The sequence below is a fragment of the Dermochelys coriacea genome, chromosome 6 (assembly GCF_009764565.3).
Source record: "Dermochelys coriacea isolate rDerCor1 chromosome 6, rDerCor1.pri.v4, whole genome shotgun sequence".
Taxonomy (NCBI): domain Eukaryota; kingdom Metazoa; phylum Chordata; order Testudines; family Dermochelyidae; genus Dermochelys; species Dermochelys coriacea.
Window position 1 is genome coordinate 121,601,602 of NC_050073.1, and position 18,865 is coordinate 121,620,466.

At 49.4% G+C, this 18,865-nt stretch overlaps 1 protein-coding gene across 11 annotated transcripts in view; it reads left to right on the plus strand.

The window, feature by feature from the left end:
* The first annotated feature begins 11,803 nt into the window (after positions 1 to 11,803).
* FERMT2 (FERM domain containing kindlin 2) overlaps positions 11,804 to 18,865 on the plus strand; it is a 113,108-nt gene continuing 106,046 nt past the window's right edge. For 2 of the 11 annotated variants that reach the window (XM_043516270.1, XM_043516271.1), the window contains exons 1-2: positions 11,806 to 11,984; positions 13,640 to 13,808. In XM_043516270.1, coding sequence (XP_043372205.1) covers positions 13,652 to 13,808 — 157 coding nt within the window. In that variant the 5' untranslated portion in view covers positions 11,806 to 11,984; positions 13,640 to 13,651. Of the gene's footprint in view, positions 11,986 to 12,949; positions 13,192 to 13,637; positions 13,809 to 18,865 lie in introns of those variants that run through there. The other 9 variants (XM_038405927.2, XM_038405929.2, XM_038405922.2 and 6 more) reach the window with 7 other exon arrangements.

The window sequence follows — 18,865 nt, forward strand, 5'->3', positions numbered from 1 at the left end:
TAATACAATGTTTCGAAACATCTAAATGTTAAAACAATTGTTCCTTTTTCTTAGTCACTCACCATGTAAACAAAATTCTACAAGTCTCAGAACAAAGCAGAGTGCTAGGTACACAGACCTTGAGAGGCTTGAGGTTGAGGATGACTTTTTTGTTTAGAGGCTCCCAGAAACCACAGTTGTTGTAAGGCTACGGGGCAAACGGGGGGAAAAAAATTATAAACCTACATGGGTTTATCTACATTGCATCTGGGAGCAAGCCTCCCAGCCTGGGTCTGGACTTGTGTCAGCACAGCTTGCACTAGCATGCTAAAAATAGCTATGCAGATATTGCCTTAATGTTGCCATTGGGGCTGGAGCTTGGGCTCTAAAGCCTACCCCACAAGCTAATATCGAAGCACCATCTACATATCTTTTTTTAGTGCGCTGGTGTGAGCCCCGATACCACAAGTCTGTGGACCTGGCCTGTGAGGCTCGCTCCGAGATACTGTGTAGACATATCTTACAGCATTTTTACTACTACTATTATAAATTTAGTCATATAACAGATTAAAGCCTCTATTATAGGGCTTGAACCTGCATCCATTCACATCAATGGAAAAACTCTGACTAATGTGTAGGATCAAGTCCACACCCCTTTAGAAACTATATTCTCTAGGAAAGGCAAGACCTTCTTGGAAGCTGGTGGGGACAGAGTTTTTGGACAGAAAAGGACCCTTGAGAGGTGTCACAATCCCTCCCTTCTCCTGTTTTCTCTTATGAAGAATAGTGCATCCTGTCTAACATCCATATAGCTGATTTTATATATTAAAACTAAAGCCCATCAGGCTGACATCCTGCTAGGGTCACCTTCAGACTACATTGCCTAGTTAGTAGCCTTGTTGGAACATATGTATCATTGGATGGTAGAGTACAGGGAGCAGAGAATTTCTTTTCCCCTTTATGTCAATTCAAACTCTTTTATTTAAATACAGTTCCTAATTCATAGAGTGTAAGGCTAGGAGGAACAAATAGATCTAGTCTCTCTTCCTGCATAACATCGGCCATAGATAGAGCCCTGCACGGATACAAAATTTATATCTGCATCCAATCCACAAACACAGTTTGTGAGTATCTGCAGATTTGCAGGGCTCTAGCCATATAATCTTAAACTAAGGTGAGGTTTTTGCCCACTAAGAAATAGTTTAAAAATTATTTTCTTTATATCTCTCAGAGTCCTCTAGGAATGACATCTAGGTATCATTATCTGTTATGTTTACGGTTTCTGCATATCTGATTACTGAATACATGTATGGGGGGAGATGTGAACCGCTCCAAGATAATACATGCAGTAGGTTGTCATATGTTGTATGAAACAATCTTCTAAAATATATATTTGCACAATGATCTCTGATCTGCCATGAATTTGAAGTAATGATAATTTGGCTATTCTTATACCTAGGTGTATTAAGATTGCTTAAATCATCCACAGATGGCCTAATTCAAACAGTGTGTGTGTGTGTGTATGTGTGTATATGCACGCACACACACACAGAGAAAGGTGGGAAACATTTCTTAGAGTAGGGAAGTGTTTCCACCCTCCCCAGTTGCTCACAATCCAAAAACAATTTAGCTCACTCTAAAAAAAGAAAAGAGAGTCACCTTTAGAGCTAAGTCTAAGCATGGAAAGTTTCAGCACCAAACATTCTCCCTCTCCCCGCAAGCAATGGATGACCAACTCAAAAAAGAAGAGGCGTCTATAATGCAAAAACCTGATCTATTTTATATATTCACATTTTTAAAAATTTGACATTTGATAATTTCATTTTTTGGTTTCAGAGTAGCAGCCGTGTTAGTCTGTATTCGCAAAAAGAAAAGGAGTACTTGTGGCACCTTAGAGACTAACAAATTTATTAGAGCATAAGCTTTCGTGAGCTACAGCTCACTTCATCGGATGCATTTGGTGGAAAAAACAGAGGAGAGATTTATATACACACACACACAGAGAACATGAAACAATGGGTTTATCATACACACTGTAAGGAGAGTGATCACTTAAGATAAGCCATCACCCACAGCAGGGGGGGGAAAAGGAGGAAAACCTTCCATGGTGACAAGCAGGTAGGCTAATTCCAGCAGTTAACAAGAATATCAGAGGAACAGTGGGGGGTGGGGTGGGGGGGAGAAATACCATGGGGAAATAGTTTTACTTTGTGTAATGACTCATCCATTCCCAGTCTCTATTCAAGCCTAAGTTAATTGTATCCAGTTTGCAAATTAATTCCAATTCAGCAGTCTCTCGTTGGAGTCTGCTTTTGAAGACAGAAAACAGAAAAAGGGAGAAAGCAGAAGGAGACCCCGCTGGTTGGGAGGCATGAGATGCGATGTCCTGAGGTTGGGGGTTCCACGACCACCACTCCCAAGAGGAGAAGGCGGGTGGTGGTGGTCGGGGACTCTCTCTCTCCTCCGGGGGACTGAGTCATCTATCTGCCGCCCTGACCGGGAAAACCGAGAAGTCTGCTGCTTGCCAGGGGCTAAGATTCGTGATGTGACGGAGAGACTGCCGAGACTCATCAAGCCCTCGGATCGCTACCCCTTCCTGCTTCTCCACGTGGGCACCAATGATACTGCCAAGAATGACCTTGAGCGGATCACTGCGGACTACGTGGCTCTGGGAAGAAGGATAAAGGAGTTGGAGGCGCAAGTGGTGTTCTCGTCCATCCTCCCCGTGGAAGGAAAAGGCCTGGGTAGGGACCGTCGAATCGTGGAGGTCAACGAATGGCTACGCAGGTGGTGTCGGAGAGAAGGCTTTGGATTCTTTGACCATGGGATGGTGTTCCATGAAGGAGGAGTGCTGGGCAGAGACGGGCTCCATCTTACGAAGAGAGGGAAGAACATCTTTGCCAGCAGGCTGGCTAACCTAGTGAGGAGGGCTTTAAACTAGGTTCACCGGGGGAAGGAGACCAAAGCCCTGAGGTAAGTGGGAAAGCGGGATACCGGGAGGAAGCACAGGCAGGAATGTCTGAGAGGGGAGGGCTCCTGCCTCATACTGGGAATGAGGGGCGATCAACAGGTTATCTCAAGTGCTTATATACAAATGCACAAAGCCTTGGAAACAAGCAGGGAGAACTGGAGGTCCTGGTGATGTCAAGGAATTATGACGTGATTGGAATAACAGAGACTTGGTGGGATAACTCACATGACTGGAGTACAGTCATGGATGGTTATAAACTGTTCAGGAAGGACAGGCAGGGCAGAAAAGGTGGGGGAGTAGCACTGTATGTAAGGGAGCAGTATGACTGCTCAGAGCTCCGGTACGAAACTGTGGAAAAACCTGAGTGTCTCTGGATTAAGTTTAGAAGTGTGTGCAACAAGAGTGATGTCATGGTGGGAGTCTGCTATAGACCACCGGACCAGGGGGATGAGGTGGATGAGGCTTTCTTCCGGCAACTCACGGAAGCTACTAGATCGCATGCCCTGATTCTCATGGGTGACTTTAATTTTCCTGATATCTGCTGGGAGAGCAATACAGCGGTGCATAGACAATCCAGGAAGTTTTTGGAAAGCGTAGGGGACAATTTCCTGGTGCAAGTGCTAGGGGAGCCAACTAGGGGGAGCGCTTTTCTTGACCTGCTGCTCACAAACCGGGTAGAATTAGTGGGGGAAGCAAAAGTGGATGGGAATCTGGGAGGCAGTGACCATGAGTTGGTTGAGTTCAGGATCCTGACGCAGGGAAGAAAGGTAAGCAGCAGGATACGGACCCTGGACTTCAGGAAAGCAGACTTTGACTCCCTCAGGGAACAGATGGCCAGGATCCCCTGGGGGACTAACATGAAAGGGAAGGGAGTCCAGGAGTGCTGGCTGTATTTCAAGGAATCCCTGTTGAGGTTACAGGGACAAACCATCCCGATGAGTCGAAAGAATAGTAAATATGGCAGGCGACCAGCTTGGCTTAATGGTGAAATCCTAGCGGATCTTAAACATAAAAAAGAAGCTTACAAGAAGTGGAAGGTTGGACATATGACCAGGGAAGAGTATAAAAATATTGCTCGGGCATGTAGGAAAGATATCAGGAGGGCCAAATCGCACCTGGAGCTGCAGCTAGCAAGAGATGTCAAGAGTAACAAGAAGGGTTTCTTCAGGTATGTTGGCAACAAGAAGAAAGCCAAGGAAAGTGTGGGCCCCTTACTGAATGAGGGAGGCAAGCTAGTGACAGAGGATGTGGAAAAAGCTAATGTACTCAATGCTTTTTTTGCTTCTGTTTTCACTAACAAGGTCAGCTCCCAGACTGCTGTGCTGGGCAACACAAAATGGGGAAGAGATGGCCAGCCCTCTGTAGAGATAGAGGTGGTTAGGGACTATTTAGAAAAGCTGGACGTGCACAAGTCCATGGGGCCGGACGAATTGCATCCGAGAGTGCTGAAGGAATTGGCGGCTGTGATTGCAGAGCCCTTGGCCATTATCTTTGAAAACTCGTGGCGAACGGGGGAAGTCCCGGATGACTGGAAAAAGGCTAATGTAGTGCCCATCTTTAAAAAAGGGAAGAAGGAGGATCCTGGGAACTACAGGCCGGTCAGCCTCACCTCAGTCCCTGGAAAAATCATGGAGCAGGTCCTCAAAGAATCAATCCTGAAGCACTTAGAGGAGAGGAAAGTGATCAGGAACAGTCAGCATGGATTCACCAAGGGAAGGTCATGCCTGACTAATCTAATCGCCTTTTATGATGAGATTACTGGTTCTGTGGATGAAGGGAAAGCAGTGGATGTATTGTTTCTTGACTTTAGCAAAGCTTTTGACACGGTCTCCCACAGCATTCTTGTCAGCAAGTTAAGGAAGTATGGGCTGGATGAATGCACTATAAGGTGGGTAGAAAGCTGGCTAGATTGTCGGGCTCAACGGGTAGTGATCAATGGCTCCATGTCTAGTTGGCAGCCGGTGTCAAGTGGAGTGCCCCAGGGGTCGGTCCTGGGGCCCGTTTTGTTCAATATCTTCATAAATGATCTGGAGGATGGTGTGGATTGCACTCTCAGCAAATTTGCGGATGATACTAAACTGGGAGGAGTGGTAGATACGCTGGAGGGGAGGGATAGGATACAGAAGGACCTAGACAAATTGGAGGATTGGGCCAAAAGAAATCTAATGAGGTTCAATAAGGATAAGTGCAGGGTCCTGCACTTAGGATGGAAGAATCCAATGCACCGCTACAGACTAGGGACCGAATGGCTCGGCAGCAGTTCTGCGGAAAAGGACCTAGGGGTGACAGTGGACGAGAAGCTGGATATGAGTCAGCAGTGTGCCCTTGTTGCCAAGAAGGCCAATGGCATTTTGGGATGTATAAGTAGGGGCATAGCGAGCAGATCGAGGGACGTGATCGTTCCCCTCTATTCGACACTGGTGAGGCCTCATCTGGAGTACTGTGTCCAGTTTTGGGCCCCACACTACAGGAAGGATGTGGATAAATTGGAAAGAGTACAACGAAGGGCAACGAAAATGATTAGGGGTCTAGAGCACATGACTTATGAGGAGAGGCTGAGGGAGCTGGGATTGTTTAGTCTGCAGAAGAGAAGAATGAGGGGGGATTTGATAGCTGCTTTCAACTACCTGAAAGGGGGTTTCAAAGAGGATGGCTCTAGACTGTTCTCAATGGTAGCAGATGACAGAACGAGGAGTAATGGTCTCAAGTTGCAATGGGGGAGGTTTAGATTGGATATTAGGAAAAACTTTTTCACTAAGAGGGTGGTGAAACACTGGAATGCGTTACCTAGGGAGGTGGTAGAATCTCCTTCCTTAGAGGTTTTTAAGGTCAGGCTTGACAAAGCCCTGGCTGGGATGATTTAACTGGGACTTGGTCCTGCTTTGAGTAGGGGGTTGGACTAGATGACCTTCTGGGGTCCCTTCCAACCCTGATATTCTATGATTCTATGATTCTATGAAGCTTTTTTGTTGAAGTATAGCCACTCTTAGGTCTGTGATCGAGTGACCAGAGAGATTGAAGTGTTCTCCAACTGGTTTTTGAATGTTATAATTCTTGACGTCTGATTTGTGTCCATTCATTCTTTTACGGTCACATAAACACCACCCTATATCGGAAACCTACTGACCGCTATTCCTACCTACATGCCTCTACCTTTCATCCAGATCATACCACTCGATCCATTGTCTACAGCCAAGCGCTACGATATAACCGCATTTGCTCCAACCCCTCAGACAGAGACAAACACCTACAAGATCTCTATCATGCATTCCTACAACTACAATACCCACCTGCTGAAGTGAAGAAACAGATTGACAGAGCCAGAAGAGTACCCAGAAGTCACCTACTACAGGACAGGCCCAACAAAGAAAACAACAGAACGCCACTAGCCATCACCTTCAGCCCCCAACTAAAACCTCTCCAACGCATCATCAAGGATCTACAACCTATCCTGAAGGACGAGCCATCGCTCTCTCAGATCTTGGGAGATAGACCAGTCCTTGCTTACAGACAGCCCCCCAATCTGAAGCAAATACTCACCAGCAACCACACACCACACAACAGAACCACTAACCCAGGAACCTATCCTTGCAACAAAGCCCGTTGCCAACTCTGTCCACATATCTATTCAGGGGATACCATCATAGGGCCTAATCACATCAGCCACACTATCAGAGGCTCGTTCACCTGCGCATCTACCAATGTGATATATGCCATCATGTGCCAGCAATGCCCCTCTGCCATGTACATTGGCCAAACTGGACAGTCTCTACGTAAAAGAATGAATGGACACAAATCAGACGTCAAGAATTATAACATTCAAAAACCAGTTGGAGAACACTTCAATCTCTCTGGTCACTCGATCACAGACCTAAGAGTGGCTATCCTTCAACAAAAAAGCTTCAAAAACAGACTCCAACGAGAGACTGCTGAATTGGAATTAATTTGCAAACTGGATACAATTAACTTAGGCTTGAATAGAGACTGGGAATGGATGAGTCATTACACAAAGTAAAACTATTTCCCCATGGTATTTCTCCCCCCCACCCCACCCCCCACTGTTCCTCTGATATTCTTGTTAACTGCTGGAATTAGCCTACCTGCTTGTCACCATGGAAGGTTTTCCTCCTTTTCCCCCCCCTGCTGTGGGTGATGGCTTATCTTAAGTGATCACTCTCCTTACAGTGTGTATGATAAACCCATTGTTTCATGTTCTCTGTGTGTGTGTATATAAATCTCTCCTCTGTTTTTTCCACCAAATGCATCCGATGAAGTGAGCTGTAGCTCACAAAAGCTTATGCTCTAATAAATTTGTTAGTCTCTAAGGTGCCACAAGTACTCCTTTTCTTTTTTCATTTTTTGAAAACTGTTGATTTTGAAAATGGGAAAAACTTTAAAAAACCTGCAGAAAATGAAAAACTGATTTAGAAATAAAAACAATGGCATGAGCATGCTTTCAAAATTCCCACGAACATGAAATAAAGTTTCAAGCAGCTCTATAGAAAAAACACCCTTTTGGGATCAGCCCTCAAAACCACTTCCCTCTCCTCTCTTAAATCCGTCCTGCTGATAAAATTCTGCCACACACTCAGGAAACTAGCTTAGGATTTGTCTAAACTGCTTGAACTACACTGGTATAGTTAAAGCACTACAACTTTCCTCTAATGATAGTTATGATGGTATAAAAGTGCTTATACTAATACCACATTTCCACACAGGAAGACCAACAAGCTACATCTTTATATTGGTAATAGCTCACCTTTCCTGATCACTCTTGTTACAGTGTGTATGGTAACACCCATTGTTTCATGTTCTCTGTGTATATAAAATCTCCCCACTATATTTTCCACTGTATGCATCCGATGAAGTGAGCTGTAGCTCACAAAAGCTTATGCTCTAATAAATTTGTTAGTCTCCAAGATGCCACAAGTACTCCTTTTCTTATTTCACTTACGTATCACATGATTGAATAGGTCATCTTCATGAGGGAGGTACAGGTATAAAGGGGCATAAAAGAACACTAGATTTGAAGGTGGGAAATGCTATGGGGAAAGCAGAGAGGGCTAACCTGTGAAGGGAGGATGATCAGAGGGAAATCTAAAAATAAGCTACAGCAAAACACACAGTTAATCACTCTGCTTGTATACTACATCCCTTTCCCTTATAGTTTGTCGTTCTTACATTGTAAGCTCTTTGTGGCTGGGACTGACTTCCTCTGTGTTTGGAAAGCATCTAACTCATTGTGGGTGCCCCCACAATGTGCATAACAATAAAAATAAATCCAGTTTTGCTTTTGTTTATGCTCAGTTTCACTTTCAGCTCCCCCCTGCAACTTTCACACACCACCACGTGGGCACTGTTTGTTTGCTTCAAAACATATTTCCCCTGGAATTTTGTGAGAATGCTGTTTTTAAGCAACTGTGTTAAAGTACAAACTGTGTACTTTTGTGTTGCTATAAGGTTTTATAAAAGGAGGTCCTTGCTAAATTTAAAGCTGGAGCCAAATGGGAAGCAGACAATTTGCCTTTCAACCTCCTATTTTTCAGGCAGTCCTTTATTTCCTTGAAAGCCAGGTTGTCACGCCAGTCCGTTGGCAGCGTAGACTGGTCAACATTTCAGTCCTTCACACCCCAAACCAACTTGATACATGGATCTCTCCAAGTCAGCAGTTCTCAGACTGCAGTCCAATTAGCATACACCTGTGTGCTAAAAAAAACTCAAAATGTGCTGTTCTGGTCTGGCAGGGGGCAGGGCTGGCGGAGAGGGAAAGAGAGAGTAAGGCAGCCTGCAGGAATGCTGCTGCTGCCAGCAGGGGGTTGGAGAGTGCTGCATGGGATGGGAGAGAGTGGGTCTGTGGGTAGGTTGGGGAGGGTATCTCTGGGCACTAAGGGGATGGGGGGGCTGGGATTTAGAGTTTTGCTGGGATGCAGCAGCACCCTTTGGTTTTAGGTGGGGCTCAGCTCCAGGGGTTGGGTCCAGCTGCTAGGCCCCGTGTGAGGTGGAAGGGTGTCCAGCTCCAGCTTTGGGCTGCTGGGTCCCTCACAGCGAGGTTTTGGGATCCAAACACCTGGCCTCACACTGTGGGGTCCTGGTCCAGCTGCTAGGCCCCTGCCAGTGGGGTCCTAGGGTCCAGCTGCCAGACCCCATGTAGCAGGGACCAGGGCTCCAGCCAGTGGTGAGCTGGAGCTGGTTCGCTGGAACCAGTTGTTAAATTTAGAAGCCCTTTTAGAATCGGTTGTTCCACGAGGGAGAACCGGTTCTAAAAGGGCTTCTAAATTTCACCGGCCAAAAGTGGCGCCTTAGGCGCCGACTCCATGGGTGCTCCAGCCCTGGAGCACCCAAGGGGAAAATTTGGTGGGTGCAGAGCACCCGCCAGCAGCTCCCTGCCCCACCCCTGGCCTCAGCTCACCTCTGCTCCGCCTCCTCGCCTGAACGTGCTGCCCCCCGCCGCTTCTCCGCCCCCCTAGGCTTCCTGCGAATCACCTGTTCGCGCGGGAAGCTGGGGCAGGCTGTGAAGCAGGCGGCAGCTTCCCGCTCAGGCCCAGGGAGGCGGAGGGGAGCTGGGGTGGGGGGGGGGCCCGAGGAAGGCCACCAGCATTGCAGCAGGTAACCCCGGGGTGCAGGAGAACCGCTCCCCACCCCAGTTCAGCTCAGCTCCGCCACCCTCGGCCTGAGTGTGAAGCCGCCACCTGCTTCTCAGCTCTCCCCGGCTTCCCACCGAACAGCTGATTCGCGGGATGCCGGGGGAGGGGGCGGAGAAGTAGAGCGGGGCGGGTGTGTTCAGGGGTGAAGGCAGAGCGGAGGTGAGGTGAGTTGGGGCCGGGCGCAGGGCAGGGAGCTGCCGGTGGGGACTTTGCACCCACCAAATTCTCCCCATGGGTGCTCCAGCTGCAGAGCACCCAGGGAGTCGCCATCTAAGGCGCCACATTTGATGTGATCAGTCGGGGGAGCGTCCGCTCCCCCTGCTCCCCACCAGCTACGCTCCCCCTTCCCCTAGGAACCAGAGGGACCTACCGGATGCTTCCTGGGAGCTGCCCCAGGTAAGCACCTCCGGGACACCCCACCTCGCCCTCCAGCAGGTGCCTCTGGCTCTTAGGGGTGGGGTGGGCACCCACTACGGTGGCTCACGAGACCCTCCTGCCCAGTTCTGGGGGCAGTCAGGAGACAGGGAGGGGGGTGGATGGGGCAGGGGTCCTGGGGGGGGGCATCAAGGAACATGGAGGGCTTGGATGGGACAGGAGTCCCGGGGGGGGGGCAACGACCCTCTCATAGGGTGAGGAGGAAACCCGTTGTTAAGATTTTGGCAGCTCATCATTGGCTCCAGCTGCCTGGCCCCGCGCTGCAGGGTCATGGGCTCTGGCTGCCCAGCTCCGGGGTGTGGGTCCAGCTACCAGCTGCCTGGCCCTGCGCTGCAGGGTCTGTGTCCGGACACCCAACCTTGCGTGGTGGGGTCCCAGGATCCAGCTGCTGGCCACCCAGCTCCATACAGCAGCTCCACCCAGCGGGGTTCCAGGGTCTGGGGTCCAGCTGCCCGGTCCCACGCGGGGGTCTAGGTCCCGGCTGCCTGGCCCAGTGCTCTGTTCCTGGCCCCACTCTCGGCAGGGGTGCTAGGCATAGGGAATTGTGGAGGGATGGGGGGGGGGCCCACAGTGATTCTCAGCCTGTGGCCCACAATGGTAAACAGGTTGAGAACCACTGTTCTGAGTGGTTAGAAAGCACCAAATAACCACACTGCCCAGGCACAAAAAACATATACCACAGCCCCCATGCCCCACCCCAATGTCCTGCTTCCCCCCACCCCTCTTCTCTGTCCCACACATCCTTATCCCCTAACTTGGGGGTCCTCTAGCCTCTTTGCTCCCACTTTCCCTTGTCAGCATGTCCCTGACACTCCCTCATGTCTCCCTCCCTCTCCCCATGATTTCCCAAATCCCCAACATCCCCCTCTCTCTGTGCCCCCTTTAGCCCCCTCCCAAATCCCCAGCACCCCCTTCCTTTTTCATTCCCTCTCACATGACTCCCCAATGCCCCTCCCCATGCCACTTTCACTCCCTCCCACAGCCCCCATGATTCCCCCAAATCTCCAGTGCCGCCGCCTTCCCTGGCCCCTTGCAATCCCCTCACACAGCCCTGTGGCACCCCAAATCCCCAACACCCGCTCCCCATGCTCCCTTTCATTCCCCCCACAGCCCCCATGACCCTCCTGCCCCAATGACCCCAACCCCATGGCCTCCATGACCCTTACCCCATGCCCCCTCACTGCCCCAATGCCCCCATGACCCCCATCCCCTATGCCCCCTCTCTGCCCCAATACCCCCATGACCCCCACCCCCTTCCCCCCTCTCGCCCGCTCACTGTCCCCACGGCCTCCATGACCCCCTCCCTGCCCCAATGTCCCCACCCCCACGGCCTCCATGACCCCCACCCCCTTTACCCCCCTCCCTGCCCCAACGTCCCCACCCCCACGGCCTCCATGACCCCCACCCCCTTTACCCCCCTCCCTGCCCCAACGTCCCCACCCCCACTGCCTCCATGACCCCCACCCCCTTTACCCCCCTCCCTGCCCCAACGTCCCCACCCCCACGGCCTCCATGACCCCCCTCCCTGCCCCAACGTCCCCACCCCCACCGCCTCCATGACCCCCAGCCCCTCCCTGCCCCAACGTCCCCACCCCCACCGCCTCCATGACCCAACACCCCCATGACCCCCACGGCTCCTCCCAGCCCCACAGCCCCCGTGACCCCCCCGCAGTCCCCAAGACCCCCACAGCGCGGCCCCCCGCGGGCGGGCCGGGGGTCCCGGGCCGGCCCCTCCTGCAGGCCCGGATGTTGGCTCCGCGCCCCACGCTCCGTCCTTCGCTTCCATAAAAGGGCAGCGGCTCCGCGGGATTGGGCTGGAGCCGCCCCCCCCGCCCCCAGCGGCCCCCAGGCAGCGGCTCTGGGGGGCAGGGGACGCGGCCGGAGGCGGCGGAGGGACGGTCCCGAGTAGCTCCTGCGGGACCGGGCGGCCGGGGCCGAGGCGGAGGTGAGCCGCGGCCTTTGGAGCCGAGGGGGGGGTGGAACCCAGCCGCAGCCCGGCCCTAGTGGTGGCAGCTGGGGGGGGCACTGAGGGGGGCCCCCACTGGCGGCAGCCGGGGTGTGTGTGTGTGTGTGGGGGGGGGCACTGAGGGGGGCCCCCACTGGCGGCAGCCGGGGTGTGTGTGTGTGGGGGGGCACTGAGGGGGGCCCCCACTGGCGGCAGCCGGGGTGTGTGTGTGGGGGGGCACTGAGGGGGGCCCCCACTGGCGGCAGCCGGGGTGTGTGTGTGGGGGGGGACACTGAGGGGGGCCCCCACTGGCGGCAGCCGGGGTGTGTGTGTGGGGGGGGACACTGAGGGGGGCCCCCCGCTGGCGGCAGCCGGGGTGTGTGTGTGGGGGCACTGAGGGGGGCCCCCCCGCTGGCGGCAGCCGGGGTGTGTGTGTGTGTGGGGGGGCACTGAGGGGGGCCCCCCCGCTGGCGGCAGCCGGGGTGTGTGTGTGTGGGGGGGGACACTGAGGGGGGCCCCCCCGCTGGCGGCAGCCGGGGTGTGTGTGGGGGGGGGCACTGAGGGGGGCCCCCACTGGCGGCAGCCGGGGTGTGTGTGGGGGGGGCACTGAGGGGGTCCCCATTGGCGGCAGCCGGGGTGTGTGTGTGGGGGGGACACTGAGGGGGGGCCCCCCGCTGGCGGCAGCCGGGGTGTGTGTGTGTGGGGGGGCACTGAGGGGGCCCCCCCGCTGGCGGCAGCCGGGGTGTGTGTGTGGGGGGGGCACTGAGGGGGCCCCCCCGCTGGCGGCAGCCGGGGTGTGTGTGTGGGGGGCACTGAGGGGGCCCCCCGCTGGCGGCAGCCGGGGTGTGTGTGTGGGGGGGCACTGAGGGAGGCATACACACATACCCGTGGGAGCCCCAGGGCTTCACCATTTCCCTGCCCCCATTATGCAGTGCAGGAGGATTTGGGAATCTAACCCGGTGTCCTGCCTGTGGCTCTGGCAGATACACACGCAGGCAGGCACATCCCTGCTGCTGCATCAGCTGTTACTGGAGTTTGCCGCCTTAAACAAAGCGCTTTCTAGCAGCTCGTCCAAAGAGGCTGAGTAGTGGGAATAAGTAGCAAATGGGGGAAATCCAAGCAAGGGGTTAACAAGTGTTTGCAGGTCACAAATGGAGGGGTGAAGCACAATGGAGCTGCCAGAGGCTTGGGAGTATTAAGGAAGACCTAGGAAAATGGTAGTGACTCCTATGATGCGGATGTAAATCTGCTAGAACCGTTTTCTTATGCAGTGTAGGACAGATAATCCTGCTTCTTGCTCTCCTAGGCTTGCATTTTTGTTTCTGTATTTGTGTAGTTGGCAGTTATGCACTTGGTGGCAGTCAAACAAAACGTGCTTTCTCCACCCCTGTCCATTGCATAACTCAGATTTTTGTAAAGGGAGCCCTGTTGTGAGCTGTGATGCTTCTTTGCAATCCTGGGTGGGGAGCTTCAGTACCTGGGCATGTACCCCTTCGCACAGATTTTCTTTTCTCTTCTTTGCTTTGTAATTTTTTGTGATGAGTTTGAATGATATTTTTCCATTAGGGAACTCTTACTTTCTAGATTGTGTGGGAGGGAAGAGACCCATCCCCTTGAGCAAGCCCTTCTGTTGGCTAATGAATGCCATTTCCTTTACTCTCACAGGAAGAAGGAACGATGGCTTTGGACGGTATAAGGATGCCAGATGGCTGCTATGCAGATGGGACCTGGGAGTTAAATGTCCATGTGACGGACCTGAACAGAGATGTTACCCTGAGAGTCACAGGGGAGGTGCACATTGGAGGGGTAATGCTGAAGTTGGTGGAAAAACTTGGTAAGTTGTAATTCGGGGAAAAGGTGTGGCTCTCCATGTAGCTGAATGGCTCTTCTCCATGCATGGAGGGGTTTGCATATCTGTGTCACTTACGGAACAGATTTCTTTTTTTGTAAATCTGGTTTCCAAAGCTCAGTTTTTTTTAATGAGAAATCTGTTGTACCTCAAGTGTTGTCCATAATTAAAATGGCCCAAATTGTTTTTGTTCAGCATGCATGGTATTTACACATACGAGTGAACATTAAACTGTCATTTACAAGTGGACCATGTTGGTGTATTTTAAAATCTTAATATTGAAATTAATTTTTGCATCTCTTAACTCTGCTAAATAATATCTCAAAATAACTTAATGTGCCCCTGATCAGCTGCTTGATCTCTCAATCTTAATCTGCTAGCAAAGTTTTTGATGCACAGAATTGGGGGAAGTTTATTGTAGATGTATGTGGATTCCTTTGCTTTATATGTCTAACGCATTCCAAGAGGTGGATTTAATTTTGTAACTTAAAGGTGCTTAATACATTGAAATGCATTTGAAGTATTAGAGATCAAATCTTCAATAGAACCTCAGAGTTATGAACTGACTAGTCATACCACACACCTCATTTAGAACCGAATGTATGCAATCGGGCAGTAGCAAAGATTGGAGGAGGAAGGCAAATACATTTAATTCAATAGTGTATTGTAAGCTTAAAAAAAGATTTGATATGGTAAGGCAACTGTTTCTGTGCTTGTTTCATTTAAATGAAGATGGTTTAAAAGCAGTGTTTTTCTTTTGCCTAGTAAAGTTTCAAAGCTGTATTAAGTCAATGTTCCATTGTAAACTTTTGGAAGAACAGTCATAATGTTTTGTTTCAGAGTAGCAGCCGTGTTAGTCTGTATTTGCAAAAAGAAAAGGAGTACTTGTGGCACCTTAGAGACTAACTAAAATTTATTTGAGCATAAGCTTTCGTGAGCAGTGAGCTGTAGCTACAGCTCACTGCTCACAAAAGCTTATGCTCAAATAAATTTGTTAGTCTCTAAGGTGCCACAAGTACTCCTTTTTGCATAATGTTCTGGTCAGAGTTAGGAACATTTTAAGTGTTATGAACAGCCTTCAGTCCCAGGGTGTTTAACTCTGAGGTTCTGCTGTAGGTGAAAGTCCATTCATATTGCAACTAGAAAGTTTACTTGGTCCCATATTTGTTATAAATCCATAGTATTTTGCAAGGTATTATTATTACTTGACTCGAGTGGAGAGGGAGGTCTGTTTACGTGGGGTTTGTGGTTTGTTTAGGCAAGTAAATTGTTTCTAATTATGAAACCCTATGGTAAAAGGTAGACGAGAACATTCTATGGCTGGGCCGGCAAACCTTTAATGAGAATTTTGTAGGAATGTGTTTGAGACAAGGTTGGTGCAGTAATATCTTTTATTGGACCAACTTCTCTTGGTGAAAGATACAAGCTTTCTGTTGTATGCAATTATTAAGCTTAAAGTGTTTGTTCTTTTCTGCCTGCTAGTATTTTGAAGGGGTGGGGCAGCATTTGACTAGTTTTGACTGTTCTGGAGGGTTCCAACTACACATGGCTTGAGTAGTACTAGTAGTACGTTAACTTCTAGGAAATTTTTATAGACCATTTCCTGGTGTTACAACGAACACTGATCCAATTTTTTGAATTAGACCATATCCTGCAGCTTTTCCAGTTCTTATTCATGTTAAAGTCCGCACTTAATATAACTGCCTGTAATGCTGACCAGTGTTGTTTTGTTTCCTGGAACGCCCCATCTGTCTGTATCCATTTATTGAATCTTGTCTTATACTTTAGATTGTCAGCTCTTTGAGGCAGGGACTGTCTTTTTCTTCCGTTTGTACAGCTCCTAGCACGGGGTTGGGCAAACTACGGCCCAGGGGCTGCCTCTGGCCCTCCAGGAGTTTTTAATCCGGCTCTCAAGCTCCTGCCAGGGAGCGGGCTCTGAGGCTTGCCCCACTCTGGCACTTGCCCTGCTCTGGCGCTCCAGCTGGGGAGCGGGGTCGGGGGCTTGCCCCACTCCATGCAGCTCCCAAAAGCAGTGGCATGTCCCCTCTCCAGCTCCTACATGTAGGGGCAGCTAGGGGGCTCTGCGCACTGCCCCCACAGCTCCCATTGGCTGGGAACTGCAGCCAATGGGAGCTGCAGGGGCGGTGCCTTTGGACAGGGCAGCACGCAGAGCTGCCTGGCTGTGCCTCCATGTAGGAGCTGGAGGGGAGACGCACAGCTGTTTCTGGGAGCTGCTTGAGGTAAGTGCCACCTGGAGGCTGCCCCCCCCATGCCCCAACCCCCTGCCCCAGCCCTGATCTCTTTTCCCTCACCCTCCGAACCTCTCAGTCCCAGCCCAGAGCACTCTCCTGCACCCTCATCTCCAGAGCCTGCACCCGTAGCTGGAGCCCTCCCACACCCCAACCCCCAATTTTGTGAGCATTCATGACCCGCTATACAATTTTCATACCCAGATGTGGCCCTCAGGCCAAAACATTTGCGCACCCATGTCCTAGCACAAGAGATTCCTGGTCCATGACTCCTAGGCTGATAATACAAATTAGGAATAAGGATTGCAGTAGTTCATTCAGTTCAATAGAATAACTTAAATGAATAAAGGTTTCAATTATGACCAAATCCTCCAGGATCAAATGGAGACTAATATAGAGGGCAGCATCACAACATCCAAATAACCTTCAATTTCACACCTGGACAAAGGGCCCATTTGTGTGGGATACACTAAAAGGAAAATCTGAACCAAGAGGCGTAGACTAGCTGGTTGTATTTCAAAGAAGAAATGAGCTTTTGTATATTGGGTGAATGCCATTTTACAATATACTGTCTGTGAAACTAAATTTTTTTTAATGTTAAACTTTCTGCCTTAGTAAGAATCTCTGAAATCTAATAGTCAAAATGAAGAGCCAAGTACATATTCTGAAACTCTCATCAGTGGTCTGCTATTTTTTTTCCTTAACAATATGGTTGAGGAAGATTCGTATAATCGCTCAAATAAAATATTAATATGAATTGCCTGGCACATGCCTATGGCAGTCTAATTATCTGAGCTGACTCTTTTGGCTATGCCTACAAGTCATACTTAAACATAAGATATCTGCGTTGCGTGTTTTTTAAGCCATCCTGCACAATACTAAGATTTTCATATTGGTATACTAATGATTTGAAGTTGAAGGAAGGAAAAGGCAGATATAAATATACTTGCTTCGAAGGAAGCAAGTGTTTGCATGAAGCATTCTTGTTCTTGAGGTAGCTTTGGCTCTGTAGAAAGTTTCAATAAGCTATTTTTGTGCCCCAGCTACAAAGGGGATCTACTGAAGGTGACTGCAGCTGTTTTTAGGACTTCAAAAAAAAAAAGTCAATTAGCTTCTAGAAAACCACTGCCTATCACATAATGAATAAATAATGTTTCCCTCTATCTTCATATTGCATTGATTAGAGTTGTTATAAATTTACAAGAAAGATTAGAAAGCTGTTTTAAAAACAATAGAATGGTTTAAAGCCCCCTATTGAGGAAAGCCAAATCGACTTCAGTGGGGCTGTTCATGCTTAAAATTCAGCACATGCTTAAGTGCTTGGCTAAATTGGGATCTAAAATCAGTAACCTCACTGGTTAAGTGATTCAGAACATGCATAGCTCAATCAATGAGTTGTCTTGTGTAAACTGCATTTTATTCAGAATCACTCTTTCTTCCCCCCCCCCCACCACATTGTATTAGTTTTTTTTGGGGGTGGGGGAGTGGAAACGTCACCTTTCTGACCCCAGAGAAAGGTATGGCTTTCATATCTGAACATGGGCTTGTTTCTGGAGGGTGCACATACACCAATCTGAATAATTCTTCTCCAACTCCGATGGTCACACCCTTCAGTTTTTTGAAGTGTCTTCTTTGTTGTTTAGCCGAACTATATGTTTAGCTCCTTTAATCTTTCTGCAAGTCGGTTCTTCTAGCCCACTAACTCTTCTTTGCACTCCCTCCAATTTGCCAGTATCTTCCCAGCCATGACGTGCACAGAACTGGCTTTGACATTCCTGATACAGTCACAGCAGGGAGATAAAGAAAAGGCACTAGTGCCTTTCTGCTCTGATGACATTGCTTCTCTGTGTAGCAACTACTTTTCCCCCTTTCTCCCCCCAATTGTATAGGCTTCCCCAATCCCCCTTGCTTATAGTAAGTCTGCTAGCCTGTCCACTATCAGCCCTTGGTTTCTTTCAGTATTGTTTTTCCTAATGCCTCCCTTCCAATGATTTAGCTCAGAGTAGCAGCTGTGTTAGTCTGTATTCGCAAAAAGAAAAGGAGTACTAGTACTCCTTTTTCTTTTAATGATTTATCTATATCTTGGATTATTTCCCCCCCCCAGATGTACTGGTTTACATCTTTCCATGTTGAAATTCTCATCCTGTTATGCCCATATTTTTAACCTCTGCCGGTTCTATTTTTTATCTATTATCTCCAATGATCGTAACATCCAAATGTTAGTAACATGCTTTGAAGTCCTTCTTCCAGATTGGTAATGGAGATCTTAAAGGGACCTCTTCTGCTTAAAAAATCACATTCTGTATGAATATTTTGGAGGCTTCCGTTATGAGTAATGTCTAAAATTACTATAAACTCTTATCTGTTTTCCAGAGTCTTTTGGCTTTGTGTATTTGACAAGGCTTTTGTCTAGTCACTTAGCTGGGAGAAACTAGGTGCCCAATCCTGTAATTGGACGTGCAAGTGGATTCTGATGCTCATCTAGAGTTCCACTGACGTTAAGGAGGCTCAGTAGGGGTGTAAGGGCACACCCATCCAATCGATCCAGTTAGATCCAGTTGGGAGCCTAACTGAAAAGACCTGCCTAAACATCAGCAATGGAGCAAAACTAAGCATATTGTCTTCTTTGAGGAGCAAGGTAGGGGAGGAAAGCTTCTCTTCTGTTCTGCTCAGCAGCTTGGGGAGGAAGGTCCATATTTATCAGATCACAACTAGTGGGTGCTTGAGAAGTCTTTGAGGAGTGTGGCTGAGAGCAAGGTCTGTACAGAGTTCCTTGATGAGAAAGAAAACTGT